Raw genomic sequence first — 15,277 nt, 5'->3', positions numbered from 1 at the left:
GGTTGTTTTGGGTGTTTGGTTGATTGGTTTGGTTTGGTTTGGATTGGGGGTTTTTTGTGGGGGTTTTGTTTTTTTGTTTTTTGGGGGTATTTTTTGTGTGTGTTTAAGCTTGAGAAATCAATCAGACAGTAGTTTTTTGCAATTCAGTGAAATGATTGATTAGATGAATATAGCAATTTTGTGCAGTGGATTGCTAATCAAAACTTGAAGCCTAAAGAAATTACACGAGAAAATTCTAGAACCTAAAGAGTCATGACACAGAGAGACCCTGCTTGGACTAACTTTGGCTTACATAAGCATCTTATAAGAATTTTCAATTGTATTGAGATACTTCAAGTGTACTATAAAGGTGAAACTACACACCTCTCTCTGGTCACAGAGAGAGATAGAAATTCAGTCATGGCTGAATTTCTGTTTAACTGCTAAATGGAGAAAAAAAGTTTCCTGTTGTTCCACAGTGACTTGGAGATTCCCTGAGATACTGTTGAATGGAATCATGACACACAGATATCACGATAAAAAGACACAAAAGAAAATTCAATGGCATTAACATAACTCCAATGAAATATTTTGTGATATTATTTCCACATCCAGAGGGCTTTAAGGGCTCTGTGCTGAGACCTGGAAAAGGTAGTAGGAAGGATAACTTAAAAATATCAAGAGTTATCACCCTTTTATGATGAAATGAAAGAAAAATTCTTCCACATAATAATTTTCAAATTTAAAAAAAACCCACAGAATAAAATGTTAGTATCTCCTGCAAGATTTTGGCAGATGGGATGTGAAACTGTCACATTTTTTGCCAGTATCAGGCTAGCTGAAAAAATCCCCACTGCTTTTAGTTGCCCAGAAGACAGCATCAACAAAAACATGTATAGTGTATGTCTCAGTGCAACATGCTGTTAATTGCAAAACCAAGGTTCAGATAAGTTTTATTTTCCTCTGAGACTGAGTAAAACAGAACTGAGATTAGGGAAAAAAACAATTAAGCAAAGCAGACCAAATTCACTGTTGTGTAACAGCGTGGGCCATTGCTGGTTTTCTAATTGGTTTGTTCAGATTAATAAACATTCAGAATTTATCTAATAAACAAGTAGCTAACATCATATAATGCTTACTACAGTAGACATACCTCACTACCAAACACTAATTGCCTCTGCAGTTTAGTGTCAGACCTACAAGGCATCCTTCTTTGCCTGGGACAACAACAGTCACCAAACCAACAAAAAACTGATACCATTACTGGAAAAATTTTTAATCTACATCCATTCCTTTCTGTCTTCCTATCAGCACATCCAAATCAAAGGACTGGTATAAGTAATGCACTAAACTCTATCCATCAACCACCTACCTAATATAAAAGTTTGAAATACAGGTCTTTTACAACCATGCTAATATGGAAACCTTACGGCATCCTCAAAGGAACAGTGATCATCCACAATGATATCAGTGTGCAGAGAGACTGGACAAGCACAGTGTCGATGGTAGCTGTGTGTTTCTGTGCAGGTGTACAGCCTCTCTGACACCACACAGGTGAGAGTGAAAAGGGGAGTTCCAGTCTGGAAACATAAAGAATAGTTACACTTAGCTATGCGTGAAGCAAGGGACTTTGTGGATTTCAGCACTGATTTACTTCCCATGCAGCAGCAACACAACAGCACTCTCAAGAGAAAGCTGCACATCACAAACCCTGCAGTTCCACTCTGTCAGGTCTCTCCTTAGTGTCAAGCGGTCCAGATCATGCAAAGCACGTTTTAATTTGTTGTATCTTATCTCCCCCTCACTTCTTTAAGGAAAATAATTAGACTGCTAACAGTGAGACAATCTCCATTACATGCCAAATTGTGGTTGGTGATCCAAAACACTGAAGGCATTAGAGCTTCTTTAGCAAAGAGGATGACCTACATAAACCTGTGTTATGCATCTTTCCTGGGGATGCCCTAAAATTTCTAAGAAGCTTTTCAAAGAACTGGCCTACACCAGTTCTAACAGCAAAAATAACAGAACCCACAGACTACTACACTGACCTCAAGTCTGACCATGTTTTCAAGCAACTGGAATGAAATTGTGGAAGTGCTAATAGGCTGCAACTACAAATGTGTTGAAAGGCATCCTCACAAGGCAAACTACAAGATTATCCTAAAGTTAATATAAAAAAATATTCTTTTGAAACAGCTTTTCCAAATGAGACTGTACAAACCATAAATCCCATGCTGGTGTAGTACTCAGATTTTTGAAGAGAACCTGAACAGAGCAAAAAGCCCATATCCTTAAATACATGTGCATGCCAATTATGACTTTTTAAAAACATGAAAGCAGACACCAGTGAATTTTCACTCTGAACCTTTTATCTTCTACACTTATTAGCTTAATGTATTTAAATAAATGGTTAATCTATTGATTCCATTCTTTTATCTCAATAATATAAAAACTGAATGTTCCAACATTTAATTACTATTTATTTTGTGTGTACTATGTTTTGATTCTAATGAATGCTTTCTGTTTCCTTTAGGTGTCATCTTCATCTCTGAAACATTCATCACGATCAACTATGCCTTTTGTTTCTATGAATAAAAATGGTGTGCCTAAAATAGTTGACAATAAAAATAAAATTGTAAAAGCATCCAAAGCACCACTTAGTCCAGAAAGCTAGTTCCTTTTTGTCATTTCATCAGTGAGATCCTTCTGCCCTCACATCCATGCAAAAAATTTTCAGATCAAGTTTTCCATAATCACAGGTAGAAATAGCATCGTGTCACTCCTTTCTCTACAGAAATGCCTCAACTTTTTCTACAGAGTAACAAATCATTTAAGGTCTTCATATAAAAAAGCTCTCATGAACACAATTCAACCTTTTCTAAGGATAAGTGCAAGGACTTGCATTAGCAGTTCAGGATTTGGTACCAAAGGAGCTTGGTAATTGCAGGACACTTGGCTCACTTCCTGCAGACAATGAAAGGTGCCACCTATGCACACTGGTATGCAGGAAGGAAAAGGCTTTCTTTTACCACTTAGAAAGCTGTTAAGGGTAGATTTGGGTTGGATGTAAGGAAGAAATTTTTATAATAAGGGTGGTTAAATACAAGGACATATTGTCCAGAGAATTTTTAGATGCCCCATTGCTGGAAGCCCTCAAAGTCAGTCAGATGGGACTTTGAGCAACTGATCTACTGAAAAATGTCCCTGCCTGTGGCAGGCATATTGGAATAGGTGATCTCTAGAGCTCCTTCCCACTCAAATCATTCTATGATTCTATGATATGGGTCCTCTTATTTTTCTTATTTTTTATTTAATTTGTTTTCTACTTTGAGTTCATTTTTGGCAGCCTGGTAATGCCAAACTAACACCTAGGTTTCTGTACACAAATCCCCTCAATTTCAGCAGAAAGTATGTTAAATATGATCTTTGTATCACAGGCAAATTGGTACAGTCAAACAAACTCTGATTTTAAATTCTCAAACACCCCACAGTACTAAGCGTTACAGATCCTGCATTTAACATTCAGATTTAAGCAGCATGAAGTAATCATGGCTTAGAACCACATATTTAAAATGGAACAGCAAGAAAAACAGGAAAAACACCAGTATGGAGTACTTCTTTAGGCAGTGTTGGAAACCTGAGAACTTGCAATCATTACAATATTGAAAACGTTTTCACAGTATTTCAAATATTCATTACAGTTCTTTGCACCCATTTTACTGATATCTAAGACTGCATACATTCAAGAATAAAGGATTAGCACTGTGAGTGTAGCCCAAGGTATATGCATCCCTATTAGAGGTAAGTATATTACAGGTGGTGAATAAACCTCCCAAGGCTCTGCCCAGCAGCATTTTCCAACCTCAGTACAAGAGCACGCAAGAATTGATGAATGGAAGGTTATCTACTATTTCACAAACAAGTTTTTAAAATACAGGGTTGAATTAAGCAAAAAAAGGATTTCATTTCATAAGTCACTTTCTCACTTAATTTTATACTTAGCAGTGTGTCCAATATAATTACTCATAAAAAATTGCCATATGATTGAATTTTTCTCTTTATCTGAAAAGCAGCACTAGCATCTGATGTTCTACTGATTAGAATCTGGCTCAATGTCTTTCTGTAATGGAATTTTCCACACACAGAAAAATAAAATCCTATGTTAATTCTGAGAGAAGGATTTCAGAAAGAGTAAACATTTCCATACCTTCTCTAAAGTGAGACTGAAGAGAAAAACAACATAATCATACTTTAATGTATACAAAAAAGAAACATGCTAAATTTCAGTGAGACTCTCAGAAAATATGGGGGGATTCTAGAGGGAGATTACACAGAATATGAAAATCACCTTTTCAGGAGAGTTAAAGAAGAATTTATGAAACTTTTCCTATGAATATGAATTTTTTTTCTACTAATTTTTTATGATAAATGAAAACTGATGCCAGATTATTCATACATAATCCTAAAAACAACAGCAGCATTGGAAAAGACATAGTGGAGGAAATAAGGCAAAAAACTTGACTGGTGTAAACTTCCCAAGTGTTCCAACACAGGAGCAGGACTTAGAGCCAGTGAAATTAATGCTGAAATTCATATTTCTTTATTTAGCAAAAAAATTGCTCTTTCTGCAAATATTTATAAAAAAGTAAATCAAAGACTTAGCAATAGTAAGTTCCTAAATCCTTGGAGCTTTTTCTTAAGATTCTTAACAGGACACAGTCTGAACAAACTCATTAATGACAGATTAGAGTGAAAACACCTGCAACTACTGATACAGAATTTATGTCACATCCCCAAAGCAGACCTTCTCTTTCACATTCAAACTTAAAGCAGAAAATCAACTACAGTAATGAATATACTCTGGATTTGCAAACAATATTACAATAACACTCAAACCATGCCTACTGCATAGGATTAAAGGCAAGTTAATAATTTTCAGAATAAAATAATTACTGGGCAGACCACATATTTCTTTCCTGCCTTATCAGGTAAAATTAAACTGTAGGTGAGCAACTGAAGTATAAGGAAATTAACACAGAAGTTTGTAAGATGCCATATGCCAGAAACAAGGAAGATGCCCATAATTCACAGTACTAGCAAACACCACATGGAAGATGTGATGGACCATATGTGACAGACATGGAGAGGAGAAAGCACCAAAGCCCAGCATCAACAGAGCACACAAAGAAGTAATAGAGACTAATATTTTCAACCAATGGGTAGCAATGATAAGGACAAAGGTGCAAGAGATACATACAAGTAAATATGAAATTATGTGATCAGATCCATAAAATTTGATTAAAATGCATTAAAGAGGAGCAGTAACTTGAACTAAGTCTCCAGCTGAATTCCACCACTGCACTGGTCATAAAATCTACTGGCAACTATCTACTACAACCCTGAAAAGAAATTAAAAATCACTAGCAAATGCTGACTCCAATTGCACAACTGGAAAGGGTTGTGCAAGTCTGAAAGGAAGTCTGTGGAAAGAATGCAAAATGGAATTGGGAGGCTGGGATAAACAAAAAAAAAAGACTGAAATTACAGCTGGTATATCAGATGATGGTATACTAACATAGTTGAAGCCTTTGGTGTCATTACATCCTTGACAGTAATGCTTTGGAATTCTCTGTTTGAAACTGGACACTCAAAACACTTAATTCAAAATGGTGAATATCTGAAAATAGCTGGAAAATCTGAGCCGTTCATTTTACAAGGCTATCTTAGATTATTATGCACAGCCTTTCACTGCAAGAGCAGATATGCTAAATAACAGTTCTCAACATGTTTAAAAAATTTCATTAAAAAAGGCATGAAGTAAATCTTAAGAGAACAGTTACTGTTTAGACATTTATTTTCAAATAGTTTTTATTCACTATCACACCCTTTCCTAAGAGCAAACTGCTTTCTCTAACACATCAAGGTTTTACACAATGTGCTAAAGAATGAACCTTTAAGTCCTTTTCACTTCTAACCTCTGTTCAGTGTCTTGAGACATCCCCCTACTCTGAAACCTATTGCTGGGCCACTGACTAGCTCAGCCTTGCCCTGCACCATCTTCCAAACTGTCCTTCCTCCCAGCCTTAAATCCTTCACTGGCTATACAGAAAAATGGATTACTTTCTAACCACTTCTGTCATGTTATTACACACCTAAAATAGTACCTAAAAATTCTAGTTTCACATGCAGACATATCCTCATCTTTTCACAAGTCTTTTTGTGAGAATTCCTTAATTTCAAATGCCACAGCACCGATCAGGCCATAATATGGGAGAAGGCACACTAAGTTTTATGGTTTCTATACAAATTTCTATTTCTACACACCAAGTCCATGATGTCAGCACAAAAGGAAAACCATTTGCCTTCCTTCTCTTTTTTCTTGTGCAATATAATTTATTGTAGATAAAATCAATCCAGGACATAAATCACATCTTTTTCTGCTTGAGGAAAAAGTTATTCACCAGCAAAAAATAGCTGACAGGAAAAATGAACAAATAATATACCAAAAATAAAGCTAAATTTTGAAAAAAAAAAAAAAAGTGGGCTGAAATATGAGGGAAGATCTCTCAAAAGGCATAGAAGTTTAACATCCAGCCTTTTTGATTCATTGAGCAGGTCAATGAATCAAAAAAGAAGAGAAGTTAGACGAAGCAAAATGAAAACACAGCAACATTTACTAAGAGTAACAAGTAAATTCACTGGCTCTATGCTGCTGATGGACAGGGAACTGTCCTCTAGTTTGGAACTGGACCTGTCCCTTAGGTAATTAAAGCTTCACCTACAGATCTGCACTGGGGCTGCAGGCACTGAGCATGCCTGGGAGGTCACAGCAGATTGTGAGAGCTGCCCTGTCTGCATGGAAACCTTCTGTTCTTTTGGAAGGCAACAGGCAGGTCTTCACCAAAACCTTCTGCACGGCAACTAAAAATCTGAAGACATATTTCTCAGGATGGTAACTTACCAAGTGCTGATTAAAAGAGCTACCTTGGACATATGGAGATAAAGATAGCAGTGCCTAGCTGTATCAAGTGCTGCCAGGAAGATTTTTAGCACCAGGGGTTTTTCATTTTATCTTCTCTTATAAATTTTTTTCCCCTTCTTAAAAAAGGGTGGATATTTTCCAGTTCAGTTTCTCTCCTGTGCTCAGGCAGTAGATTTTAACTTTTAAAATAGCAAAGCTGGTTTAGGAGGAAATAGTTTCTAGAAGGTTTGGAAGTTCACAGCCTTTGAAACTTAAAATTACTTTCCTCATACCTCCATTAAAAGGCATACTATGAACATAACAGAGAGCACAAAGCACACAGCTCACCTCGTAGTAACTCCTCACAGCATTGCAAAATGCTTCATCTGCTACGATTTGTGTCTCCCCGTTCAAAAAGGCCTGGAAACGCTCCTTCAGTACCTGCAGCTGCTGCTTGTTGAGCTGTGCAAGAAAAACAAGAGAGGGGAGAGAACAAAATAAATTCAGTTAGTCTCCATGTAAAAATACACAGCACTGCACACACCTGGAACCTGTGAACAGGAAAAGATGACAGGGGCTCCCTGGCCACCTGGCTCCCTGGAGCGTGGAGCTCTGGAGTCCCAGCTGGACAAGCCACGCTGTGGCAGACAGGCATGCACACAGGCAGCATGCAAGGAAACTTCTGCTCTTCCCCTGGCGTCCCTGGGATGCCAGAGGTAGGTCTGCACGGATACTTCTGTGCAGTATTTCATATGCACATGCTGAATATAATGGTTGATCTTCTCCATGGTAGCAGCAGCAGCTAAAATAGCTCTTGTCTTCAAATACGTAATTTTCTTTTCAGCCTTCCAGCAACTGAACAAAAACAAATGAAATGCCTCCATTTCTTGGAGTAAACTAAGCACTACCATTGGAGTGCTTCAACAAGCATGTGCACTGTGAAGAAAATGGAGTTCCAGCCACTGATGCTACAACATTACGAATCACATGAGACAACTGGATCTTCGGGAAGAGCAGACAATGGCTCCAAGACTGACACCCAATAACACTTGGTGGACGTCATACCAAAGCTGAGTACATTTTGAAAACAAACTCCTAGAAGAGCACATTACACAATTAAACCTTGCAATCAACCCATTTTTATCAAAGTTTAATTTTAAGGGAAAAAGCAAAGTTCAGAAGCTCTCCAGGGATCTGAGATCCAGGTCTTTTGCCAAGGTTTCTATCCACTCTTGAATTATTTAATAGGATATTTCTCCTTATCAAGTCTGTGAGAAGCTTGAATATCACATCATGTTCTTGAACTTTAACACAAAAAAAAATTCAACCACAACTGACAGAAAGGTTTTTCATCCCTCCTGTATTTTGCTTAAGTAAAACAAACAAACAAATAAACACATAGCCAGAAAATGTAAATATTTTTCCAGAGGGAAGAAAGGTAATGGCTAACCTGGAGCAAATAAGACTGCCCCCAATGGCATAATAATTTCTTATTGAAGAGTTTTTTGGCATCTCAGTAAATATGGTGGCCTTAGGCTTTCAGGTCTCTTATGCCAACACTTTTAAGTCAATTAAGCTACAACACTGTTATCAAATTAGCAAAATCTCTGCTATCCTGATAATGGGCCTACTGTGGACAACTTCTATTTTCTTAATTATCACAGGAAGATTTTCATTCTACACGAAGTTTGCTAAGTCTGCAAACTGATGTGGTTGTTTGAAAAATGTAACAATTTTCTGCAAAACTCTCCAAATTGATTACAAACCTGAAAGCTGTTTTATTTTGACAGGAAACAACAGCATGCATGCCATCTATATACTGGGTACCAGAAATCCTCTAAAAAAAATGCAATGTAGGCAGTAGTGATGCAAAGCCAAAAAACTATGCCTCTGAAAAAAAATTCAAGCTAGTTATAAATACATTTTACTTCTGTTCCTCATTTAACAGAACAATTAACGACACAGAACAAGCCCCAGGAGACCCCCATGGAAAAAAGGCTTCCTGTAGAGGCAAGCAAACTTCAACAGAAGTTGCTGTTGGTTGGACAAATTTCCTGGACGAACTCCTGAGAGCAGCAGCCTGACACTGACACCCCATCCTGTACCACTGCTAATTAAAAATCAATGGGAGAATTATTCATACTGTGTCTGCACATCCACCCAAAATGACACCTATTCACCTGCCTGCCAAAAATCCACTCCTTGCAAAGACTTGATAGCTGTTTCTAACAGAAATCAAACTTCATTGCACTGATTTGATTCCTCTTATTCTTCTCTCATTTTCTAAATACTTTGGACAAGCTGAGAGACCAGAATTGCAAATATTTATGATGTTTTGAGGGGTTTCTTTCCAGCATACACACGTTCTTTTGGGGGAGTTAGAAAAGAGATGAGCATTCTCACAGACAGTGCCCCTCTGCAGAGCGAGCGGCTCCTTCATCCCCTGGAATATTCACAGCTCTGCCACGAGAGCATGCAGGCTTCCTGCCAAGGCAATTATGAAAATGTGTTTTCATGCTTGCAGACTTCATTCTTTAGGTGATTTGCTTCTCTATTACCCCCACACCAAACAAAACCTTATGAATAAGGCAATGAAATATAAATTTAATTCTTTCTCATTTCTAACCATCATAGTTCAGTAAACTGAAATGCCTTTAAAATATGTAATATATGGCTTCCATATTCACTACTTTAGGTAGTAAGAATTTCTAAGGTTTGAGTGGCATTTTAGGATTACTGTATATTTCTTAAATTACTTTTATTTTCATGCAAATCTGGATGTACAGAATACAGTTCTCCTGCAAAGCTAAAAAATAATAGAATTTCCAATGGAAAAGATGAAAGGCTACAACTTGTCCTAAGGATGATCTGCAGTCTATTTAACATGTCCCAAGTACTGCCATATATAGAAATGCAGTTAACTGTCAAGATACAGAATAATTTATAGTAGTCTACTGCAGCATACAGCTCCTCTGGGTTTTTTTACTTGTCAGAATATTGAGTGTACAGTGAATTCTCTCTCACCTCTTTTGTTATGTTGGTAATTTTTAATGAATTCATTAACACTCTTCAATTTGAAGCACTTAAAAATGAAACAAAGCCAACAGTAAAAGTAATAGCTTGGAAATGTGGAGAGAAAAAGAAAGACTAATTGCCTTGGAATGCTGTAGCAGCAAAAGCAGAGAAAAACAGGTGCTTGTACAGGACATTAGCTCTTGGATACTGCCAAGCAGCTCGACCTGTCAAAGCCTGAGCCACTTTTGAAGTTGGTCAACATGGAGTGAGCTCCCATAATGGAGCTCAAATCCTTCACAGCAGCACTTCCTTTCAATGGCACAAGCCTTTGCTCTGTGCAAGATCCATGCTCATCAGACCTTGGCTTTCAGTCAGCTCTCATCTTCACTGCCAGTGCCTCTGCTTCCACATTTTAATTTTAGTAGGAATAACTACAAACAGGAAATTTAAAATTAAAGAAATACATTACTATATGTACCTCCAAATGTAAACTAAACTGGGAATACTACCAAAAGTTCACAGCAAAGCCTCACTGATTCTGCTGCTTTCCATTAACCTGCTTCAGCTTTCTATTGCTTCTTTGGATTTTGCAGTCTCAGTGGCATAGAATCTGTTGTCATAACTCTGTGTGATGCTTCATGAGCAACTACTGCTGCTTCATGGGAGAATGTATACTGTAACTAAATTCCAGTGACTCAGAATATCAGATCTGAGTGCATTCTGCAAAATGACTGAAGATAAGTAAAGACAAATTTAAGGGAAAACAAGATTAACTGCCCTCAGATTTGTTTTTCTTTATTGCAGTCACACAACAGATAAAAAGTTTTCTTCCCTTTCATACCTGTGTCTTTCAAAAAAGGTAACTTTTTTTTTCGCTTTACATTTGCTAGCCTTAATAAGCTATCAAACAATGAAAATTTTTAAGAGTAAACTTCTCAAAGAGCTATTTAATTAAAGTAAGAATAACTTTTTCAAGTTGCAGTAGCAATTTAACCACAGCCATATAAAAGCATGAAAGAGCCTCAAGCATTTAACCACTAAAAAAACTTTCTCACCTTGCATTTAACATTTCAAAGAAGTCATATATCCAGATATATTCATCTTTGAGCATTAATTTAAAGATTTGCTTCTTCCCTTCTAAAGTGAAAGCTGGGTATGAAAACCTAGGGGCACTTCTGGTTTAGCTCCACTTATACCTTTAAACAATTTCAATAAATGGCTTTTAGACAGAATTTAAAATCCTATTTTTATAAGAAGTCACATTTCAAATAGATGTCGAAGTTCAGGGAGTTATTCCAATGTCACAAATTTTGCTTCCTTAAATAATAAACTCCAACGAAGGAAAAACAAAACATTTTTAAGAGTAATACGATTTTCGTATACTCTTTTCGATATTTTGTACCGTATACATACAATAATCGTAAAAAAAAATTTTTAAGAGTAATACTGCTTATTTCTCTCTGAAAGACAGAAGAAAAAAAAAAAACTGCAGCTTCACTGTGCTTGATGCTTCACTAAGAGCATCTTCATCTGCTTCTCGCTGCCTAAGTACACAGAGCACTCACTACTGCCCTGATCACATGCAGCCAACAGCAGCTGGCAGAGATGTAACTCACGGGACCACTGCCCTGAGAAAACTTTAGAAATGAACAGGTTTAACAGGTGGCTAGCAGTGCATGGGCCCCAGCCAGGCTGGTACTGTCCCCAGAGAGCAACTGGCCGAGTGCAGTGCTGGGCCGTGACACTCAGAGCCACTGCAAGGACATGGGGAGCCATGGCGGTGACACTCGGGAGCCACGGTGGTGACTCTCAGGAGCCATGGTGGGGGACACTCGGGAGCCATGGCAGTGACACTCGGAGCCATCGTGGGGACACTCAGAGCCATGGCGGTGACACTTGGGACCCATGGCGATGATGCTCGGGAGCCATGGTAGTGACACTTGGGACCCATGGTGGGGACACTCAGAGCCATTGTGGTGACACTCGGGAGCCACGGTGGTGACTCTCAGGAGCCATGGTGGGGGACACTCGGGAGCCATGGTGGTGACTCTCAGGAGCCATGGTGGGGGACACTCGGGAGCCATGGCAGTGACACTCGGAGCCATCGTGGGGACACTCAGAGCCATGGCGGTGACACTTGGGACCCGTGGCGATGATCCTCGGGAGCCATGGTGGTGACACTGGGAGCCATGGCGGTGACACTCGGAGCCATGGCAGAGACACTCGGAGCCATGGCGGGGACACTCGGAGCCATGGCGGGGACACTCGGAGCCATGGCGGTGACACTCGGAGCCATGGCGGGGACACTCGGAGCCATGGCGGTGACACTCGGAGCCATCACTGGGACACTCGGAGCCATCACTGGGACACTCGGAGCCATCACTGGGACACTCAGAGCCATTGCGGTGACACTCGGAGCCATGGCGGGGACACTCAGAGCCATGGCGGGGACACTCAGAGACATGGCGGGGACACTCGGAGCCATGGCGGTGACAACTCGGAGCCATCACGGGGACACTCGGAGCCATCGCCACCTTGCAGTGGGTGCGGGACACTGCAGGGCTGCGGCTCCGCCCACTCCAGGATTGCATTTCCGGAGCATCCCCAGTCCTGACCACAACACCAGCAACAGCACTGCCTGTTCCCTGCTCCCTCCCACAGCGCAGAGTGCAACTCCCCTCTTCAGACCATATGGGAATTTTAGGGAAATAGCTGGAGGTGATGGCTGCAACTACAGACAGAGCAAGGGGAAATATTTCTTACACAGACTGCAAAAACACAGGGGTAGGGAGGAGCCAGCCACAGAGCCACCTGCTGAACCCTCAGTGCTGCGATGTGTATCGTCTGCAGCACCAAACCCAAGTCCCCCAACGCTTCCATGAAATAAGAAGCATTTTTATTTCAAAATGATGCTATTTTGTATAAGGTCTTTGATTGCAGCAGTTGTTTTTGAAAAACTTTAGTCAAAGCTGTAATTTTTGAGAGCAGAGCAGAAAAATAACCGGATGAGGGTTCCCTCAAACAGCTGTCCCTCTTCCAATTCAGTCAGGAGATAAATTTTCGTCTGGCGATTTAAGAAATCTTAAGGTACAAATAAATATTTTTCCAGTCAACTTCTCACACATATCTTTGAACATAATTTTGTTTCTTGTCCTGACAACCTCTTTGTCAAGGGGAAAATCAAAAAAACCCAAAAAATAAGATGAATTTCTGTCAAGGACTAGCTCATCCCACTGCCACAGTAGCACGCTCAAGGATGTTGAGCTCAGTGACTCCCTCCCTGCGTCTCCTCTGCAGGGTCTCCCAGTGCAGCTGGGAGGCAATACTGATGCTCAGCCCATCACAGCAGCTCTCCTCCCCCCAGATCAGCCTTAGCATTTGAATGGTAGGAGTGGATCTAAGGACACCTGAAAAAACTCTCACTCTGCTGCTGAGTGAGACTCAAGAGCCACGCCAGGCTTCACCACCCTGCTGTAATCAGAGCTTCCCATCACCCTCCGTGGTGGTGGGGAGGGCTTTATCCACAGGGCCAGACTGGAAAGCCACACACAGCTTCTCTGTGAGAGCCAAGAACAAGGCTTGGAACCTTAGGCTGAACCCATCATTATCCTCTCTTTCCAGAAAAACACAACACTTGTGCCACATCATTGCCTCTTAGTGAGCTTCATCTCACACTGGTGATGAGAATAAGCCTGCAAAGCAAATGGCCTGTTATAAACAGTGACTCTTGCTCTGTTTTCTCTCTCTCTCTCCCATCTTGCCTCCCCTTCTAGTATCTGTCTACAAAAGGATAATACTTGTATTTCACAGCAAAGACAGAGAGTATTCATTTTTAATGGAATATTTTCTTCTGAGGAAGAAGACTAAATAAACAGTATTAGAAAATATCAGTACTAAGGCAGAGGTGATAGCTTCGCGGTTACTGTGCTGAATTATGCAGGTCCTAATTATGTGCAATAATGGTCCTATACAGCATGTGGGTGGCACACAATATACGCTGTCCCCTACTCCTCATTGCATAAACCGGTTTGATTTTCTAAAAAAAGGATAAATATTTTGCTGTCACTTAGCAACCTCGGCTGTTCTTTGATTTTCTTGAAGTTGAAGCTATTCCAAGTAAAACAGTGTCTGTAAGGATTCTGTTTGCTGTCACTCCATGCACACTACACTGAGTACATAATCCTAGTGTAACAATTCAGTGCCTTGTAGCATCAAATATTAGGTTACCAAAACCAGCCAATTCATTTACCAAACACATTTATCATTCTTTATAATCTAACAAGCACAACATTGCATTTACCTTTCACTGCCTTGTTTACAAACCAGAACATTACCATTACTATAATGGTCAGTCAATTCCACTTACAGGGTGTTTTAGCTATAAATATTTTATGCATCATTAGGTCTGAAATTTTAAATAATTTCATTGTCCAGAGGAGCATATTCAAGATTCTTGGCAGAATTGTAAAATATCTCACAAGGACCTGAGGGTTTGGGGGTTAGTTTTCTTCAGGGAGTAGAGGTGATGGCACAAAAATCCCAGGCAGTGAGCAAAGCAAAGCCTAATTTATGTTAAGGCATTCAAGAGTATCTCACTGACCACCAAAATATAGAACTGGAGACAGATTCCAGCAAGGTCAGATTGGCACCTGAGAGGAAAAGAAGAACAGGTGTTTTGATAATGAAGAGGAACAAGTATTTTGTGGGGGAAAAGAAGAAATAAAAATCAGACTTCCCTAATTTTTTGGCAGAAGAGTGAGAAAATATATAAATAAATACAGGATAATTTAACTGCTTAGAACACATTCATAGCAATGATAGGTTTCTTTCTTGTTGAAAAAAAAGTCAAACTTTTACAGACTATGCCATGCTAGAAAAGAATCTGCTATGTGTTTTTCCTAAAGGCAGTAAATAACACACCCCAACAAAAGCTATCTCCACCGAGATGAAGTTGTCAGTACAGTTGCAATCATTTTCTTTGTACCTACTCCCACTACCTGAGATTTGCTGTAGAATTTAGCTGACAATCATCAGCTAAATTTATAATATTTGTTTCCTCTGTGCTGTGCTTCACTGATGTCCTCTTAGTCTGGAGTGGCTGCCAGAGCTCTACAGCTAGGGCAGCTATGTTCTGCTGTCCCTTGTGACAGCCTCCTTGAGGCCATGTCCCATGCAGGGTGCACAGGGGCACTGCAGCCTTACTTCCTTGAGACTGCCAGAGTTACAAGGAGAACAGTCATGCCGGAGAGCTATGCCAACAAAGCTTCCAGCCAAGAAAACTGGGGATGACTCATGCAGCGACCATGAAAACCATGCCCAGTA

At 39.7% G+C, this 15,277-nt stretch overlaps 1 protein-coding gene across 4 annotated transcripts in view; it reads right to left on the bottom strand.

The window, feature by feature from the left end:
* Nucleotides 1-15,277, bottom strand: part of CADPS2 (calcium dependent secretion activator 2) — a 285,443-nt gene that overhangs the window by 221,087 nt on the left and 49,079 nt on the right. For all 4 annotated transcript variants that reach the window (XM_059471758.1, XM_059471759.1, XM_059471760.1 and 1 more), the window contains exon 2: nt 7,289-7,402. In XM_059471758.1, coding sequence (XP_059327741.1) covers nt 7,289-7,402 — 114 coding nt within the window. The remainder of the gene's footprint in view (nt 1-7,288; nt 7,403-15,277) is intronic.

This window comes from Ammospiza nelsoni, chromosome 5 (genome assembly GCF_027579445.1).
Source record: "Ammospiza nelsoni isolate bAmmNel1 chromosome 5, bAmmNel1.pri, whole genome shotgun sequence".
NCBI lineage: Eukaryota > Metazoa > Chordata > Aves > Passeriformes > Passerellidae > Ammospiza > Ammospiza nelsoni.
The sequence above is the reverse complement of the archived record's forward strand: the minus strand, read 5'-3'. Positions and strand labels throughout refer to the sequence as shown.